We start from the raw sequence: 16,741 nt of genomic DNA, 5'->3' as shown, positions 1-16,741 counted from the left end.
GCAGACAGTACATAATATCATGTAGTTTGGAAGAGTCATAAGAAATAGTAGCTTTTCTGTCCATTGTCCTACTACTGCACAGGATCAAGTCTTTCCTTTACAAGTAACCCTAAGCATCTTGTAAACGCTACAGAGGATCACTATGGTGGGAACAGGAACGAGGATCTGGCATTGGAGAGACTGCCTTAGGATACATATACACTCAGTAGGTGGACATGCATATTGATATACACTTTGAACACCAGTTGGCGCCATACTGCGTTAGCAAATATAATAGCAATTAAATGGATCATTTTTAATTCATGTGAATAGCAAATATCGTTAATGTTTCATGATTTGTGGCATAAGTATGATCCCCATTAATAAATTAATATTAGACTTTTACAGAGTTGGATGGAACATTTTTTTTCTAACGCAAAATGTATTTTTCAGATTGGTTTAAGAGCGCCTTCCTTCTAGTATGCGAACAGTTAACATGGTTAATTTACCACAAAACAAGAGTCTAAATACTTAGTGTTAAGCACAGCGGAATTAGATTTATTGTGTGTATACTGCAGTTGTTGGATAAGTAGCTTTCGAAAATCAATATTTAATTAGCTCACATACTGTTTTATTACAAGCGCCGCTGAGAATTGCACAGTATTTTCCCTGCTGCCTTCCCAAGACACAGCTTTGGTTTCTCTGGAAACAGGCTCAGGCACACCGGGATTTCACCGTGGGGGTTGGACTCCCCGATCCCGGAGAAGACAGAGATGTCACACTGTTTGCATTTGATCTGAACTTGTAAACAAGTCCCAGCTTGCAGGCTTTATTATAACGTAATGAAAAAAGGAAATTTTAGACAATCTCCCACCTCAAGGCTCCTTAGCTTGCCTTTCGCAAACCTTCCACTCTCTGCAGAGCTACCACAGCTGTCAAGCTATAAGTGGTCTCTTGTCTGGCAACAGATGGGTCTTTATCTACCATTTATTACAATGTAATTAAGATAGCAACTATATCATAATCTTCATTTTAATATCTCCAAAAATAAGCTTTCTAATCTCAGAAGGGGCCTAATTCCGGAACTGCAATAATAATGCCGAATTTAAACGTCCTCATCCCATCGTGCCGATGAGCTGTACGCAAACACTTTACACATTTTAATGATTCTTAAGTATTAACAGCTGCAAAAATGTTTCAGAAGATGTCTTACAAGCAATAAAGGGTTATTTGTGGATTCTCTTTGGATCTTTTATTTACAATAGCCTTTGTATCAATTTAAAGGGTTTTTCCCAACTAATGGTTTCACCAGCTTTCTACTCTCCTCTCCTTCGCACTTCCTAGTTTCGGTGACCTTCCCGGTTTCAGTGACAAGTTGATGTCTTACAGGCAATAGAAGGTCATTTGTGGATTCTTTTTGAATTTTTTTTTTTTTTTTTACAATACTCTTTGTATCAATTTAAAGGTCTTTCCTAGCTAATGGTTTCACCAGCTTTTTAGTCTCCTCTCCCTCGCACTTCCTGGTTTCGGTGACCTTCCCGGTTTCAGTGACAAGTTGATGTCTTACAGGCAATAGAAGGTTATTTGTGGATTCTTTTTTAATCTTATTTTTTTTTTTTTTTACAATACTCTTTGTATCAATTTAAAGGTCTTTCCTAACTAATGGTTTCACCAGCTTTTTAATCTCCTCTCCCTCACACTTCCTGGTTTCAGTGACCTTTCTGGTTTCAGTGACAGGTTGCTGATAGATCTAGCCTATGTGATGTATCACTCAGGTCAGTAGTGTGCGGCCAAGACTAAACTACATACTGTTATCTCTGGCTTTATGTACAGAGGAACCGATTAAGCACTGTTCTAGCCTTTATCACTTGACAGAAGGCTCCATTAGCTGTCAGTGACAGTGAAGAGAAGATAATAGAATAGGTACTGAAGTCACAAGTCTGGCCACTGCTACTAGATAGCAGAGGTGGTCTAGAGCCCAAGCAACAAGCTGTAAACACTGAGGGGCATCATGAGCTGAATCTTACAAACAGAACAAGATAGATAAAACACTTTAGTCAGCTAAAGCTACAAGTTTATTACTAATCCTGGACAGGGGTTTAGCTATAGGGGTGAGGCAGTAGAAGTCCCTACTGGGCCCTGGACCCTATGTTGGAACACACAGACTTGTATATGTTATAGTGTAGGATAAACTTAGTGGATTGATAATTAGTTTTGTTGTAAAAGTTTCAGAATAACTTTTAATCTTTTCTTTAAAATTCCAAATGTTTCCAAGTTAGGAGTCCAATGGGTGGTGCCCACAAAGGCCAAATCACTTCTGGAGACTTCTTCCACCATTTTTAAGTACACTTGAGAATTGTGCCCCTTTATATTTTCTTAACTGTTAAATAGCAAAAGAATAGGTATTCCTTACCTTAGCTATCTGCACACACCAGTTAAGAAGGAGCTGAGAACCAATGTTATCCTTGTGTTCATGTACATAATCCAGAAGACATCCATGAGGCATCAGTTGGGTGACCAGTTGGATGGTAGGACTCAAGCAGACTCCAAGTAAGCGGACCAAGTGAGGATGATCCATGCTGGCCATAATGAGCGCTTCCTAAAATTAAAAACACATATTCCAGTTATTCCTACTTACTATTACATGTATTACTGACATTGTAGGGGGTTTCACAGACTTTACAATTGATGTCTTATCCTTATATTTATAATGTCACCATTTTAAAGTGGTTGTCCCATTAGGTAAACAATTTTTCAAATGCCAAATTAAGAAGACTGATGCATGCCCCTGCACAGGACCAACCCTCACAATGAGCCAAGGCAAGTTCCTTCTGCAAAGAGCATCTCTCGTTCCGGAGAACCTGTGGTCCATCCATATGGATCATGTTTTGCATTCACCAGGACTGCTGCAGTTAGTTGATTGTCAGTGGATCCTTGTTAAAGTGAGTTTGTCTCCAGACTTATTAGTAAAAAGGTTGTTACTAGAGATGAGCGAGTAGTTAAATACTCGATATTCGATATTCGTTTTGAGCAGCCCCTCAATATTCGACTACTTGAATCGAATATCGAATCCTATTATACTCTATGGGGGAAAAATGCGCGTTTCAGGGGTAGGCAACATTCGATCAAATTATACTTACCAAGTCCACGAGTGAGGGTCGGGCTGGATTCTCCGATAAGTCTTCTCCGTGCAGCGTCCCCGCGGCGTCTTCCGGCTCTGAATTCACTTTGCCAGGCATCGGGCCTGGGCAGAGCCAACTGCGCATGCCCGCACTACAAGAAAATGGCCGCTTACAGTCAAAGCGGCCATTTTCTCGTAGCACGGGCTTGCGCAGTCAGCTCTGCCCAGGCCCGATGCCTGGCAGAGTGAATTCAGAGCCAGAAGACGCCGCGGGGAAGCTGCACGGAGAAGACTTCTAAAGGTAGGATCAGAACTAGCGTTGATTGGCCGACTGTATAGCATTCGGCCAATCAATGCTGGTTCTGCATCAAATTTTTCCATTCGAATAGTGAGTGGTACTCGATCGAGTACGAGTATTTCGATTACCGTAGTATTCGATCGAATACCTACTCGATCGAATACTACTTGCTCATCTCTAGTTGTTACATCTGGGCTACCACTTCTCTTAAAGGGAGTTTTCACCAGAATCCAGCATATTAATCTAGCCCTGCAGATAGATAGGTTAGAGTCAACTGAATCAAACAGTGATTTCTCCTGGTGGATCAGGGCCTCTAATATCGCCACTTCTGTCAATATCGAAACGAGTTCAGTGGAACAAAGAGGACATGGCAGCTTATCTTTTTGGAGCAATGGCCACATTCTCGTTGCTCCAAAGAGATCATTTCCATATTGAGAAAAATTATATTTTCTTGGCAACGGATTGACAAACGGAAGACACAGTTTGATTCAGAATATCTTAACCTATCTATCTGGGAGACTAGGTTATAATGTTGGGCTCTGGGGATAGAATGTCTTTAATAGAAGCCCAGATGTAACAGCCCCTGCACTAAAACATCTGTATACTGTGAGCTACCCCTAGTGGCAGCTGCAGGCAGTAGGTATAACATCATTTAGCAGTACTGCGGTGTGAAGGAACTCGAGCAATCCTGAGCTCCATCTTTTAGAGGTGCATTTTACTTTATAGAAAAAAAAGATGAAATTACACTCCTATAATTGCTACTCATATCTTGCAGTGCTTTCTCTATGAAGAAAAAGCAGATGTCTTAGTTCTGCATTTTCCTGTCATAATGGAAAGGAAAAAACATATTTTAGAAAAATTGATATTGCTGAGTTGCTAGAAAGAAATCCAAATACTTGAACAGTTGTTGGGGGACGTACTGAGCTCCAGGACGTGTGTAGCATTATAACAATGCAATGAGGAAAAGGCTTACTCGGAATGATTCATAACAAAAATGTTAAGGTGCCCAATCACCTTCAATTGTGGTTGGGTAAGGAAGTTCTGGCCGGTACATACTTCTACTGGGTCTCCCTACACACATGCTCGGTTCAGCTAAGGCGAGGTTCGGGGATTCCGTTCCCCATTCTAGTTTTTCAGGCAGAAACCAGGTGCAAAATTGACGGACCCCATTATAATTTATAATCTGATTTTTGGGTATCCAAGTGGACCCAAATAATGAAAACTCAAGCACAGGTGTGATCCTAGAATCAGGTGTGTATGTGCTGTCAATGGGAGAAGTGGAGTAAGTCACTGCCACAAACTAGGGTTGAGCGATCGGGATCAGGAAAGATCAGATCCCGATCGGCGAACGAGCAAATTTCACGATTGCGATCGGTGGGAAAATGATCGTAAATAGGATTTTGAAATCTCCAGATCGGCACAACCCTACTGTATATATAATATACAATTAGGGTTGAGTGATCGGAATCGGGAAAGATTGAATCCCGATCGGCGATCGAGCAAATTTCACGATCGGGATCGACTGGAAAATGACCGGAATTCAGATTTCAAAATCAACCCTACCATAAACCTCTAGTGGTGACTTCTCCCATAAGAAAAAATGACTGATCATTGAACTTCACATGCTTCAATCCTTCTTTCCTCACTATCTGTCACATATCAGAGTCTGCAGACCCCAGTACACTAGAGATGAGCGAGTAGTATTGGATTGAGTAGGTATTCGATCAAATACTACGGTAATCTAAATATTCGTACTCGATCGAATACTACTAGCTATTCGCAGTAAATATTCAATTCAGAACCAGCATTGATTGGCCGAATGCTATGCGGTGTATAGCATTCGGCAAATCAACGCTGTTTCTGCAGCAGGCTCATCCTTGCTAGTCAGAAGAGCTGGCAGCTTACTGTTACGAGGGAGCTGACTTTTTCTCATAGGAATGAATTGACCGGCGTTGACAGCATTCGGCCAATCAACGCTGGTTCTGCCGGAGGCTCGTCTGTGAGGAGGCGGAGTCTAAAATTGGACCACAATGGAGAGTGCTGTGGTCCGATCTTAGACTCCGCCTCCTCACAGACGAGCCTCCGGCAGAACCAGCATTGATTGGCCGAATGCTGTACACTGGCCAATCAACGCCGGTCAATTCATTCCTATGAGAAAAAGTAAGCTCCCTCGTAACAGCAAGCTGCCAGCTCTCCCGACTAGCAAGGAGGAGCCTGCTGCAGAACCAGCGTTGATTTGCCGCAGGCTCGTCTTTGCTAGTCGGGAGAGCTGGCAGCTTGCGGTTACGAGGGAGCTTACTTTTTATCAGCACAACTGCAAGCGCTGTGCAGTTAAAGCGCACGGACCCCATAGACTATAATGGGGTCCGTGTGCTTTAACTGCACAGCGCTCCTCCTAAACACTCTCCTCCTGCTATTCGTGGACTTGTTGACTCTCCTTTAGTCGAATAGTGTTTGCCCTGAAACGAGCATTTTTTTCTCATAGACTATAATGGGATTCGATATTCGATTCGAGGCTCTACTCAAAACGAATATCAAATCTCGAATATTTCACTGTTCGCTCATCTCTACCATACACATAATACAGTCAGCTGGTCCAACTAAAATGATTGGGTTCTGCCAACTTTTCTCTTCCTTTATGGAGGTCTTTTTAGAGTTGTAGGATGATTTCACAGTCTACATGTTAACTCTTTCTGCATTAATGTTTAGTATAAAGAGTCATCGGAAAATGTAGAGGACACTTCAATAGCCTCATTTTTTTTTATAACTAGTCACAGCCATATCCCACAATGGGTTATGAATGACTTTAGGTACATATGAAACACTTATGATTATACTGTAGGTATATACAGCACACATTTTTCATTCCTTACATCACACAACTTTCTAGGTTTTTTGAAAGCCATGCATTGATCTATAGGGAGCTACCATCTAAAAGGCGGTGCTAGAGGAGTGCTATAGTCTTTCTTTTTCCATCAAGGAAAACTTAAACAAAATATGTATATTCATCCCCAGTCCCTGCTTTAAAATGGAGATGGGTAAGTTGAGTTCATTCTCCCCATGATATATGATTGTATATCATGCTATGCCTTCTAAGCTTTTATCACTCCAAGGTTTATTCTTTTTTGGGGGTGAAGAAATCATGTTATTTATATATATTTTTTTATTAATTTGAACTAGAGGGGCATAGCCTTTGTTGTGGAATATCAGGGGGTAGAAATGATTGCCATCAGAGTTCGTATTCCAGCAGCTCCTCGAAGAAGTGAGAAAACAGAATCACAATGACCGAACACAGAGAAGCGATTAAGCGGACGCCCCATGTGGGATCTCTCTATACACGATGCTTTGTGGACACACAATACAGAGTCATTAGCCAACACCTTGGGGACTCTTTACAGCTTCAAGTTTATGTTTATCTTCCAAGATTTCCATTACCACCTTCTCCTCACAGATAGTCACACCTTAACTTATCGAACAGCTGGATCTTACGGCCAACGCCAAATGAAGAGGTTCTTGATACACGATCCAATTTGCAGAGTACAGGGCTGGCTTATTAATGGAGAAAACCACATAAAATGACATTTCTTTTCAAGCCTTTTGTTGTCTGAGTCTGATTTTAGCATCCAGTGTATTGCATTTACGGTTGTTTGAGTATGCTAATATATAAGGTGTTGGTCTTATTTTTGACAATGCTGTTAGCTTTGGACAGACAAAGAACATTGCTTCGAAAAAAAAAAAAAGCCTCGGTCTGCTAAAAGCGTAATGGAAAAAATATAAAAGCAGCCCCAAAAGACTGGTAGTAGTCTGAAATGCTCTAAAAAGAAATGGCATTCCTCATTGAATCACATCCAAAGGTTAAGTGAAATATTACTAGATGATTACATAAGAATATAATGAAACCTAACTTTTATATATACAGGCTGCAATTTTACTGATGTCCAGCGGGTAAAGGATAGATCGCTCATTAGGAACATACTCATTTTAAAGAGGTACGCCAGACTAAACTGAGCCAATAAGTTATGCCAAGTATAGGGGCCACACAGTGGTTAGCACTGCTGCCACGCAGCACTGGAGTACTGGGTTTGAATCCTGCCAAGAACAACAACTGCAAGGAGTTTGTATATTCTCCCTGGGTTTGTGTGGATTTCTTCCCATACTCCAAAGACATACTAATAGGGAAAATGTATATAGGGATCACAATCTACATTTTGAAAAAAAAAAGTTATGCCAAGTACAAGCTCTGTGGGACAGAGTATAAGGGCTAGTACACACGGGGCCAAAGGGGTGGATTTTGACAGCGGAATCCACGTCATAATCCACCCCTTTACAATGGTGGTCTGTTGCCGATAGCGGAAAAAAAGAAGCGAGCTGCCCTTTCTTCAGGCGGATTCCACGGCTCGCAACCTCTGGCGTCAGCCCATTCATTTGAGCCGACTCCAGGGTGGGGGAAGCCACGACCACAACATCGTGGCAGGTGGGTTTTGACCATATTATAACTTGGCTCCCCGAGTCAAAATATGGTCAAAATCCACCCCACCGCCCCCCATGTGAACGAACCCTAAGAATTGCTTAGTCGTGTAATGACCCTCAATCTCTTCACAGTTTTCCTAATTTCAGCTATTCTCCTTAGAACAGATATAGCAATTTCCTGATAATCCTTGTCTCATGGGATTAGTAATTTGACCTCCTTGTAGGCCTGTAATAGATTTGCACAGCAAGCAATCTAAAGAGGCAGAACAACAGGGAGGAGTAGAGAATATCCTCCTTAACCAATTGTGAGACATGAGGTGTGTCTTAGACTACCTTAGACTACAAGTATTTCAATAACTAAGCTGCATTCCCATATCTTATCCTTGCCGTAATTGAGCTGAGCTAAAATGTAGTGATCAGGACAACACGGTGGCTCAGGGGCTAGCACTGCAGCTTTGCAATGCTGGAGTCCTGGATTCGAGTCCCGCCAGGAACAACATGTGCAAGGAGTTTATATGTTCTCCCTGTGTTTGTGTGGATTTCCTTCCATTCTACAAATATATGCAGATAGGAAAAAAAAAGTACATTGTGATCCCTACATGGGGCTCACAATCTACATTAAAAAAAATAAAATGCAGTGACTATGGTATGGATTGTTGTGGGCTCTTACCAAGCACAGCGCCATAGATTGTATAGTGACTGTCAATGGTATTGCAGCTCAGCCCATTCACTTGAAGATAATTGAGCAGCCATGGCCGAGAAGAAGAAATTGTGCTCAATCTCATAGTCACAGGCAGTGGCGTAACTATCACGGTAGCAGTGGTAGCAGCTGCCACAGGGCTCAACACCTTAGGGGGCCCGGGCCCCCTCACTAGTTAATATGCCAAAAAAATAAATAATAACTTTTACTTTTTGAGGCCCGAGGCCACCTGAGGTGTCGGGTTCCGGGCGGTGGAGAGCCTCAGCAGCGTATGTCCTGACAGTGGGAGAGGGGTGGAGACATCCTGCAGAAAGAAGATAGCTATACCGGGAGATGGAGTGAGCAGAGCTGAGTGAGTGCAGCAGACTGGTGAGTTTAACCCTTGTGTGCAGGGCAGGCTGTCAGCACACGGTACTGATTTATGTATCGATGAATACTTTCATATCACTACATTAAAGCCCCTCTTCCCATGATCTGTAGGAGTCCTAGTGGTGGGATCTCCATTGATCAGACACTTACCACCATTCCTGTGGATAAGGGATACATTGTGACTATGGGACAATCCCTTTATACTTGTGTCTATGCTGCTGGACACTAAAAAAGTTATTAGATACCGCTAATGCTGGCCTTAAGAATAGAGAATAGTGCTCAGAGTAGATGGAGACCTTTCTATGATGAGCAAAAATCCAGATTGTATATCAAATATCCATTAAGCTTGGGTCTCCAACAACAATCACTCATAAACACTCCAATATAGATTGGAACGCCGGGGCACGTGCTTGAAGAATTATTAGGAAGTGGAGACATGCAAAGAGCAATCCTGAATAATAGGAAGTTCTTAAGTATAGGCTTTCAATTTCTTATTGTAGGATTGTGGCTCTAATTGCTTCACTCAGAGAGCGGCCGCATACTTACAGTTACAGGGCTGTGTCTGTATCCTTGTGATGAATGTATCAAGGACTGTGCAGTAATTGTCTACTTTGTTATACAGTCCTTTCTTATTATTAACAGGCACCACAAATAAGGATGCGTGACAGGATTAATTTCCATTTACCAAAGTAAATTTACATTTGTGTGAATATTAATTTGTTGTCTACTAGTATAGTAGGTGATAGCTGTTTTCTTCCTCGGTCAGATCCCATACTCTAATTTAAATGATTAATATAGATAAAAATAGGATGTTGATTTTCAGATATTCACTAAGCGTCTTAGAAGTATATATGACGATTCCAAGGGTAAATGGAATATCTTTTATTGTATATTTGACTCATAAAATGCATCAAACTAGTCGATAAGTATTGCCATTGGTATTATTACATAATACCATTATAGCATCCAAATAACTAGGGTTGAACGATCGAGATCGGGGAAGATCGGATCCTGATCAATGATCGAGTAAATTTCACGATCGGGATCGGCAGGAAAATGATCGAAAATCAGATTTTAAGAAAGGATCCTGAATAGGGTTGAGCCGATCTTGACTTTTCAGGATCGATTTTAAAATCCGATTTCCGATCATTTTTCATTCGATCCCAATTCCGATCCCAATGCAAGTCAATGGGATTTTTTTTATTAATCGGAGATCGGATTTTAAAAGCAATCCTATTCACTATACAGCATGGACTCTAACAATTGAACGCTTTAATTGTTAGAATCCACGTTGTGTAGTGAATCACTAAGTAGCCAGAGGATTTTTTTTTAATCCTCTGGCTACTTAGTCCCCCCTGGTGTCCACTTACCTGCAGAGAATTTTCTCTATGTCAATATAATTCATTTTTCTATGTTCACAAATTATTTTAATCTGGCTGCTTCTTACAAACCACTATAGCCTAGGAAAGATATTTTTAAGAACACCTTTAAGGATAAATTGGATAACATGCTAAATCCATGCAGGACTCAGAAATGTGCCGAGACTTCTTTGAGATGAAGCCAGGGCAGATTTGGCAAGCCGAACTTGCTGAAAGGGAGAGTTTCTCCCAGGAATTTCATGGGAGGATGATGTCTTTTTTTGACTTGTAGGATGTTGGCAGCTGCATAACAAGGGCTCATTCAAGGATTTGCTTGGATATTAGTCTACAGTACGCTGCCATCCAAATCCATATAGTCATTTCAATTGGGCAATTTGCATCTGTCAGAAACCGGTTTCTAATGTGAATGAAGCATAATATAATATTATTATTACTAGACATACTAGATTATATTAGATGTCTGTAATAGGCTATACTTTGGTTAAAGTTAGGTCTGCCATTGCCTCTTCCAACTAAAGAGATCTAATATGGTAATAATTTTCTACGATGGATTATGAGATATTCTTCAAGTCTCCAATAAATTTATTCGTTCTTTATGGAATTTTTTTTAGGGCTGCTCATTGGGATTCCCAAAAATTGAAGCAATCTTCTGTATTGCATAGTGGTAGTACAATAAAAGGGCATCAGTCTGTAATGTCTATGCCTCTATACTAGATTTAATACAATAAACACTATAAAATCTTAAGATGGCATTTGGTTTGACTTTGGTAAGCCATAATTTGTCTATATAGTGCTAACATTTTCTATATTGTCTTGTCACGTCACTATAAAGCATAAGACAGGGCTAAAATATAGAAGTCTAACATCACGTCTGTCTTATGTACAATAAAACCAGACAGAAGGAGTAAGTATCAGAAGAACAAATATTTGAAAAGAAAATAGGCACAGACGGAAGGAAGCCAGAAGTTCCCTCTGAGCATATCCAAGCAGTCAACCTCACGAGACATGGCAGGCCGCAAGACTTTTATAGGCATCTGGATGATACTTGGACGCCATTATCAGTAAATGGTAAAATAAGATGCTGACTGTGAAAATTCAAAAGGTTGGACAAAGACATGAATCGAAAATTCACAGCCGTCAACAATACGCTTTGTAATACTGGCAACAGGTACCAGAAATGAAAGTGCTATTCCTGGAGGTCTTGGTTGGCGGACGGATGGCTGTAGCCACACAAGTAACCGTTCTTGCTCATGGTAAATTTAATAAAAAAAAATAAACTTAAATAACTTTTTCTCTATATTCTGCCAATTTTTTTTACCTTAAGCATTCTCCAATTTAGGAGGGATCCAAAATATTATTTATATGACTCTCTGGACACCTAAACATACCGCAGCGCTACTGAGACACTAAAACAAGCAAAGCAGAATGTAACAATGAAGAATTCTGTATAATAACGGGGACAATACCTCTCCGTCTAGAAGAGAAACATAATAAATACAATTATAAACTTTAACTCTATGGGTTAGATTAATAATAACTTTCTTAATGGTTTAAGTTAATGGAGAAGTTATTTCCTGCTTCTCTGGTAGGGTAGTGAAGGGGTTAACGTCTTACTCTTTAGTGATCTAGGGGATTGAAGGAGTCATTTACTCCTTCAATCCCCTAGATCACTAAAGAGTAAGACGTTAACCCCTTCCCTACCCTACCAGAGAAGCAGGAAATAACTTCTCCATTAACTTAAATTAATTAAATAGTGATTATCATCTCAGATGATGGTTAATGCCTGCTTCCATAGGCAGTTAAGAGCTTAATGATACTAGATCTAGTAGTTTAGGCTTAGAGAAAGACTAATGCCACCATCCATGGTGGTCCTGGGTAGAAGATAAGTTACAATTTGCTTAGCTGGTTGTTTATGATATGAAGAAGTTACTGTTTCTTTCCCTCTTGGTCTAGGGCCGCAGTATGATTATAGAGGTACACCCATTTGGGTATTTATGGCATGTTCACAAAATATACCACAAATATTGGATATCAAGATCTGGAATCTTCATTTTTTTCAAGAGAATGGACATGCACAGCTTTATGATGGTGGTTCTGCCTCTGGGTGCCGCATCAATCTCTAAAATGGGGTCTTGACTATTATTCTTGGAAGTCCCATAGCAATGTACCCATATGTGCTATGGGACTTCCAAGAATAATAGTCAAGACCCCATTTTAGAGATTGATGCGGCACCCAGAGGCAGAACCACCATCTATTGGGCATTTATGTCCTATCCTGTGAATACGTCATAGATGTCCCTGATAAGTATATCACTTTAACGCCCAACTTAGGTTAGAAAAGAGGATAATACGTGTTCTATATCTATATGCACACACATGATCTCTTTATAACTGGGAATACTATTACAATATAGTATTAAAGGGGTGGTCCAGGAAGTCTTACTTACTTCTTCCTGATGTTTTTAGATGCTACAGGTAACATGGTGCTTCCGATCTCAGGTCTTTTTAAATCAGAACAAGTACTCAACTCACACCTAAGGCCAGGTTCTCCTCTGTGTTCAGTATTCCATTCAGGAAGTGCACTTTAGGACGGTGACCAATGAAAGCACATGGATCCTGTAGACTATAATGGGGTCCTTGTGTTTTCAGCACGGTGTCCGCAAGAATCATGCGGAGAGGAAAGTAGTTCTTGAAGTACTTTTCTCTCCGCATGACTCGTGTAAACACTGCACAGAAAACACCCGGACCCTATTATAGTCTATGAGGTCTGTGTGCTTTCATTGATCATGGCTTTTTAATGCATTTGGTATTCCATTCGGGGGGGGGACCCCAGCAAACTCCCCAAACGGAATACCGAACACAGATGTGAACCAGACCTTACTCTGCCACCTCCCTCCTCTCCCATGTTCACCACTAACTACTTGTGCTATTGGGCTAGCTTTTCTATAGTCAGCCAACCTCCGTAGTACAAGTAGCTATACATGAAAATGGGAGAAGAGACAAGAGACGGAGCAATCTAGGATCTGGTTCCAATCACATGACATGGGGTCGAATACACCATACAACTACTAGGTACAGCATCTAAAACTATCAAAGAAAATAAAACATTCCCATACATTAGCATACACCATGGTATTTATATCTGTTGCAAAAGGTAAAATATTAGAGACCTAATAATAATAATAATAATAATAATAATAATAATAATAATAGTAATAATAATAATAATAATCTGTTCCTAACCTTATGTGTTATATCCTTAAAGAACCCAACTGTTTATGAGTCTAGACCTTATTCTAAGGACAGCCGCACTTCATAGTACATGCCAGCATATTCCTAGGAAGCAATGTGTTCCTATCTCTGTGATATTCATGTTATACGCTAAATAATTCACTTTTACATTGTGCCAAGGGGATAAAAATTCTCTTGGATATAGAAACTTGACATATACTGCTAATGAGGGATATCAACAAACTAAGCACAGGCACAGTAATGTATTCTTCCTCAAGAAACATAAAAGTGGAATTTCTTACATGCCAAATATCCCCCTATGAACAGAATCTTCCACTTCATAAGGGATTACAAAACATGTCGGTAAATTTGGTTTTTAGCTTACAAGTGTGGGCCACTGACCACCTCTCAGCCGGTCCAGTCACCTGCCTCCGGCAATCCACGTAACGTGTTCCCTTGTAATTAATCGGATACGTGAAATGAATAGATCACATGCCAGGTCCTGATCAACATCTAATGACAATGAAATGAAGTTTTTGTACTCAACAATATCTTTCAGTCATATCGTAGCTAGAGGGCTTGGAAAAACACCGCGGAAGCCCAGTGGGAGTTAGAATGTTATTACATCCCCAAAGATACGATCAGACGTCAAGAATGCATTTAATCTCGTATCGTTCTATCAAGTAACGAAATATCAATATTTTCATGGTGTTTTTCCTGTTCAGGTTTTAAAAGCGAACCTTGTCAGACAAGTAATCCTTCGCTAAACCCTTATATACAATCTAAATGTCACTGCCATCATGTTTTAGTAATTTATGCAGAAAGTCAAATTTAAAACTAGTTTAACAACTTTTATAACTATATAGTTTTAGAGTTACTTTTCAGCTTATTTTAACCTTTAAAGGTAGAATGGTGAAAAATGGAGGTTCACATTGGAATTACACTGTCTACCAATAAGTATACGGACACCCATGCAAATGAAGCTATCTGCGGTCTTGATGTACGTCATGACTTTCGTTGTTAAATAGGAAACAGCTTTGGCGTTAGTGCATTGGCATTAGTCACATGCGAGATGCCACAAAGTGCAGAGTTGCCCGATTCCGAGAAAGGGGTAATTGTGGGGTACCACAGAAATGGTCGATCCTTAAGGGACATAGCAAGCGAACTGAATTACCCAAAATCAACAGTGGCCTATGTGATTCCGAAGTGGAAGGTGAAGGTGATTGTTGGAATGTGCCCCGAGTCGGCAGACCACCGAAACTGGGAGATAGAGACCGACGAGTGCTGGCCAGAGAAACCGCCCCCAACCGATGGCTCACATACATCAGGAGTGTCGCCAGGCATCCGGGAGTATTGTGTCGCTCAATACCATCCGTGCTGAGTTCTATCAACTATTGGAGGAATAAATGTTGTTTTTCTATTACACAGGTGGCCAAATACTTATTGGTAGACAGTGTATTCATTAGGTAACCATTCACATTCCATAATATATTTTCTCCCGTGTACTCTTCCTTAAAGGGAATGTATCACCAATATTATTTTACTATTAATCTGTATTTTTCCCTAATTTTTTATGCTATTTTCAGTAAATGACTGTAAGGTAGCCATTTTTCCTGAACTACCATTCAGAGATAAGCTTTATAGCAGTGACCTGGACCATAAAAAAATCCTGTAGAAATGTTCATTACCTTCTATGTGAGATCATTCTAGACCTACTCCGTGACCCTATACAAAGGTCATTTACAAGAAGGAGGAGAAGGTGAACTATGACCATCACCTGCTGTAAATTTTGAATCCTGAGTTACCTTTAATATAGGTGTTAACTTTCATTGTAATACTGTTTGTAATAATTTGAGATGACTGCTGAATAGTGATCTCTATAGAACAGAAATATCAGTATTTTATTAGGCTTCAGCCATTGTAAAAACTTCAAGATTAATTTAAAAATATAATATATATATATGGTGATATATCAAGATGAGCAAACCTCTCAAAATTTGTGTTGTGTTAGGGTAAGTTCACACAGAGTATTTTGGTCAGGATTTTGTTATCTTTTTTGGGCCTCCTCGCAGCACCCAGCACTCTTCTGTAACATCATTGACTTTAGGGTCATCACCTGTGGTCCAATGGTGCCACAGAAGAGTGCTGGGTGCTGCGAGCAGGCCCAAAAAAGATAATAATTTTTGGTCCTTACCTATTATACCATGGAGTCTGAAGATGGGAGTGATAAGTTTAAATAGCAGTGTAAACAAAGCAGCATTTCTAAAGCTATATATTTTGGAAAAGTCTTCAATTTACATAATCTACCAGTATAGATAGGATCCTTGAGATGAGACAACCCCTTTAAGGATTTTGTTAGTATTGTTTGCAACTTTATTTGTTTTTATTTCACCAATTCTTGCCCATAAAGGACACTCAGAAGTCATATTTTTGATGATATGCCATAAATTTATAAAATGGGACCTTATCTTTATAATGTAGATTGTGAGCCCCACATAGAGCTCACAATGTACATATTTTTCCCTATCAGCATGTCTTTTTTTGGAGCCTGGGATGGAAATCCATGCAAACACAGGGAGAACATACAAACTCCTTGCAGATGGCTTTTGTCCTTGGCGGGATTTGAACACCAGGACTACAGTGCTGCAAGGCTAACCACTGAGCCACTGTGTAGCATCCTAAATGGGACCCTTATCTATAATCAGAAAATCAGGACAACCAACCCTAGTCCTGTATGAAAAGATGACCTCTTGCAAATCAGAGTTTGAGAGTCAGTGGAGAGGTGGGCTAGTCTCCATTCACTTTTATGGATGTCATAGTGTTGCTGTTTTTGGCAGCCTCACCAAACAGGACACAGTTCTTGAGAGCCCCCAATCTGGTGACAGCTGCAGATGTCAAAAGTGGAACCTGCACTTCTCAGACCCTTAAGTCGTATTCTTTGGAAAGGAGATGGGAATAACCCTTTAAGACAGTGATATATTACTTGCAATATCTCTAGCTTTCCAAATACTTTTCGAGATGTAATCAAAATCCACATGACGGCCTCTTAATCCCCGTACTGGGCCTCTCCGTGAAAAAGAACATCATATGCCTGTGACTTGTAAAGCACAACACTAAGTCTTAGATTTTAATTATAAAAGTGATTAAAAAAAAAGACATTTCAAGTATTTTCTTTATATGTCAAACTACCATTA

General features: G+C 40.2%; 1 protein-coding gene across 1 annotated transcript in view; it reads right to left on the bottom strand.

Annotated features, from left to right (window-relative positions):
- Positions 1 to 16,741, bottom strand: part of ERBB4 (erb-b2 receptor tyrosine kinase 4) — a 703,330-nt gene that overhangs the window by 79,316 nt on the left and 607,273 nt on the right. Inside the window, exon 20 of the mRNA XM_075284941.1 lies at positions 2,393 to 2,578. Within this exon, the coding sequence (XP_075141042.1) occupies positions 2,393 to 2,578 (186 nt within the window). The remainder of the gene's footprint in view (positions 1 to 2,392; positions 2,579 to 16,741) is intronic.

The sequence above is a fragment of the Leptodactylus fuscus genome, chromosome 8, assembly GCF_031893055.1.
Source record: "Leptodactylus fuscus isolate aLepFus1 chromosome 8, aLepFus1.hap2, whole genome shotgun sequence".
Taxonomy (NCBI): domain Eukaryota; kingdom Metazoa; phylum Chordata; class Amphibia; order Anura; family Leptodactylidae; genus Leptodactylus; species Leptodactylus fuscus.
Note: the sequence above shows the minus strand (reverse complement) of the source record. Positions and strands in the feature narration are given on the sequence as shown.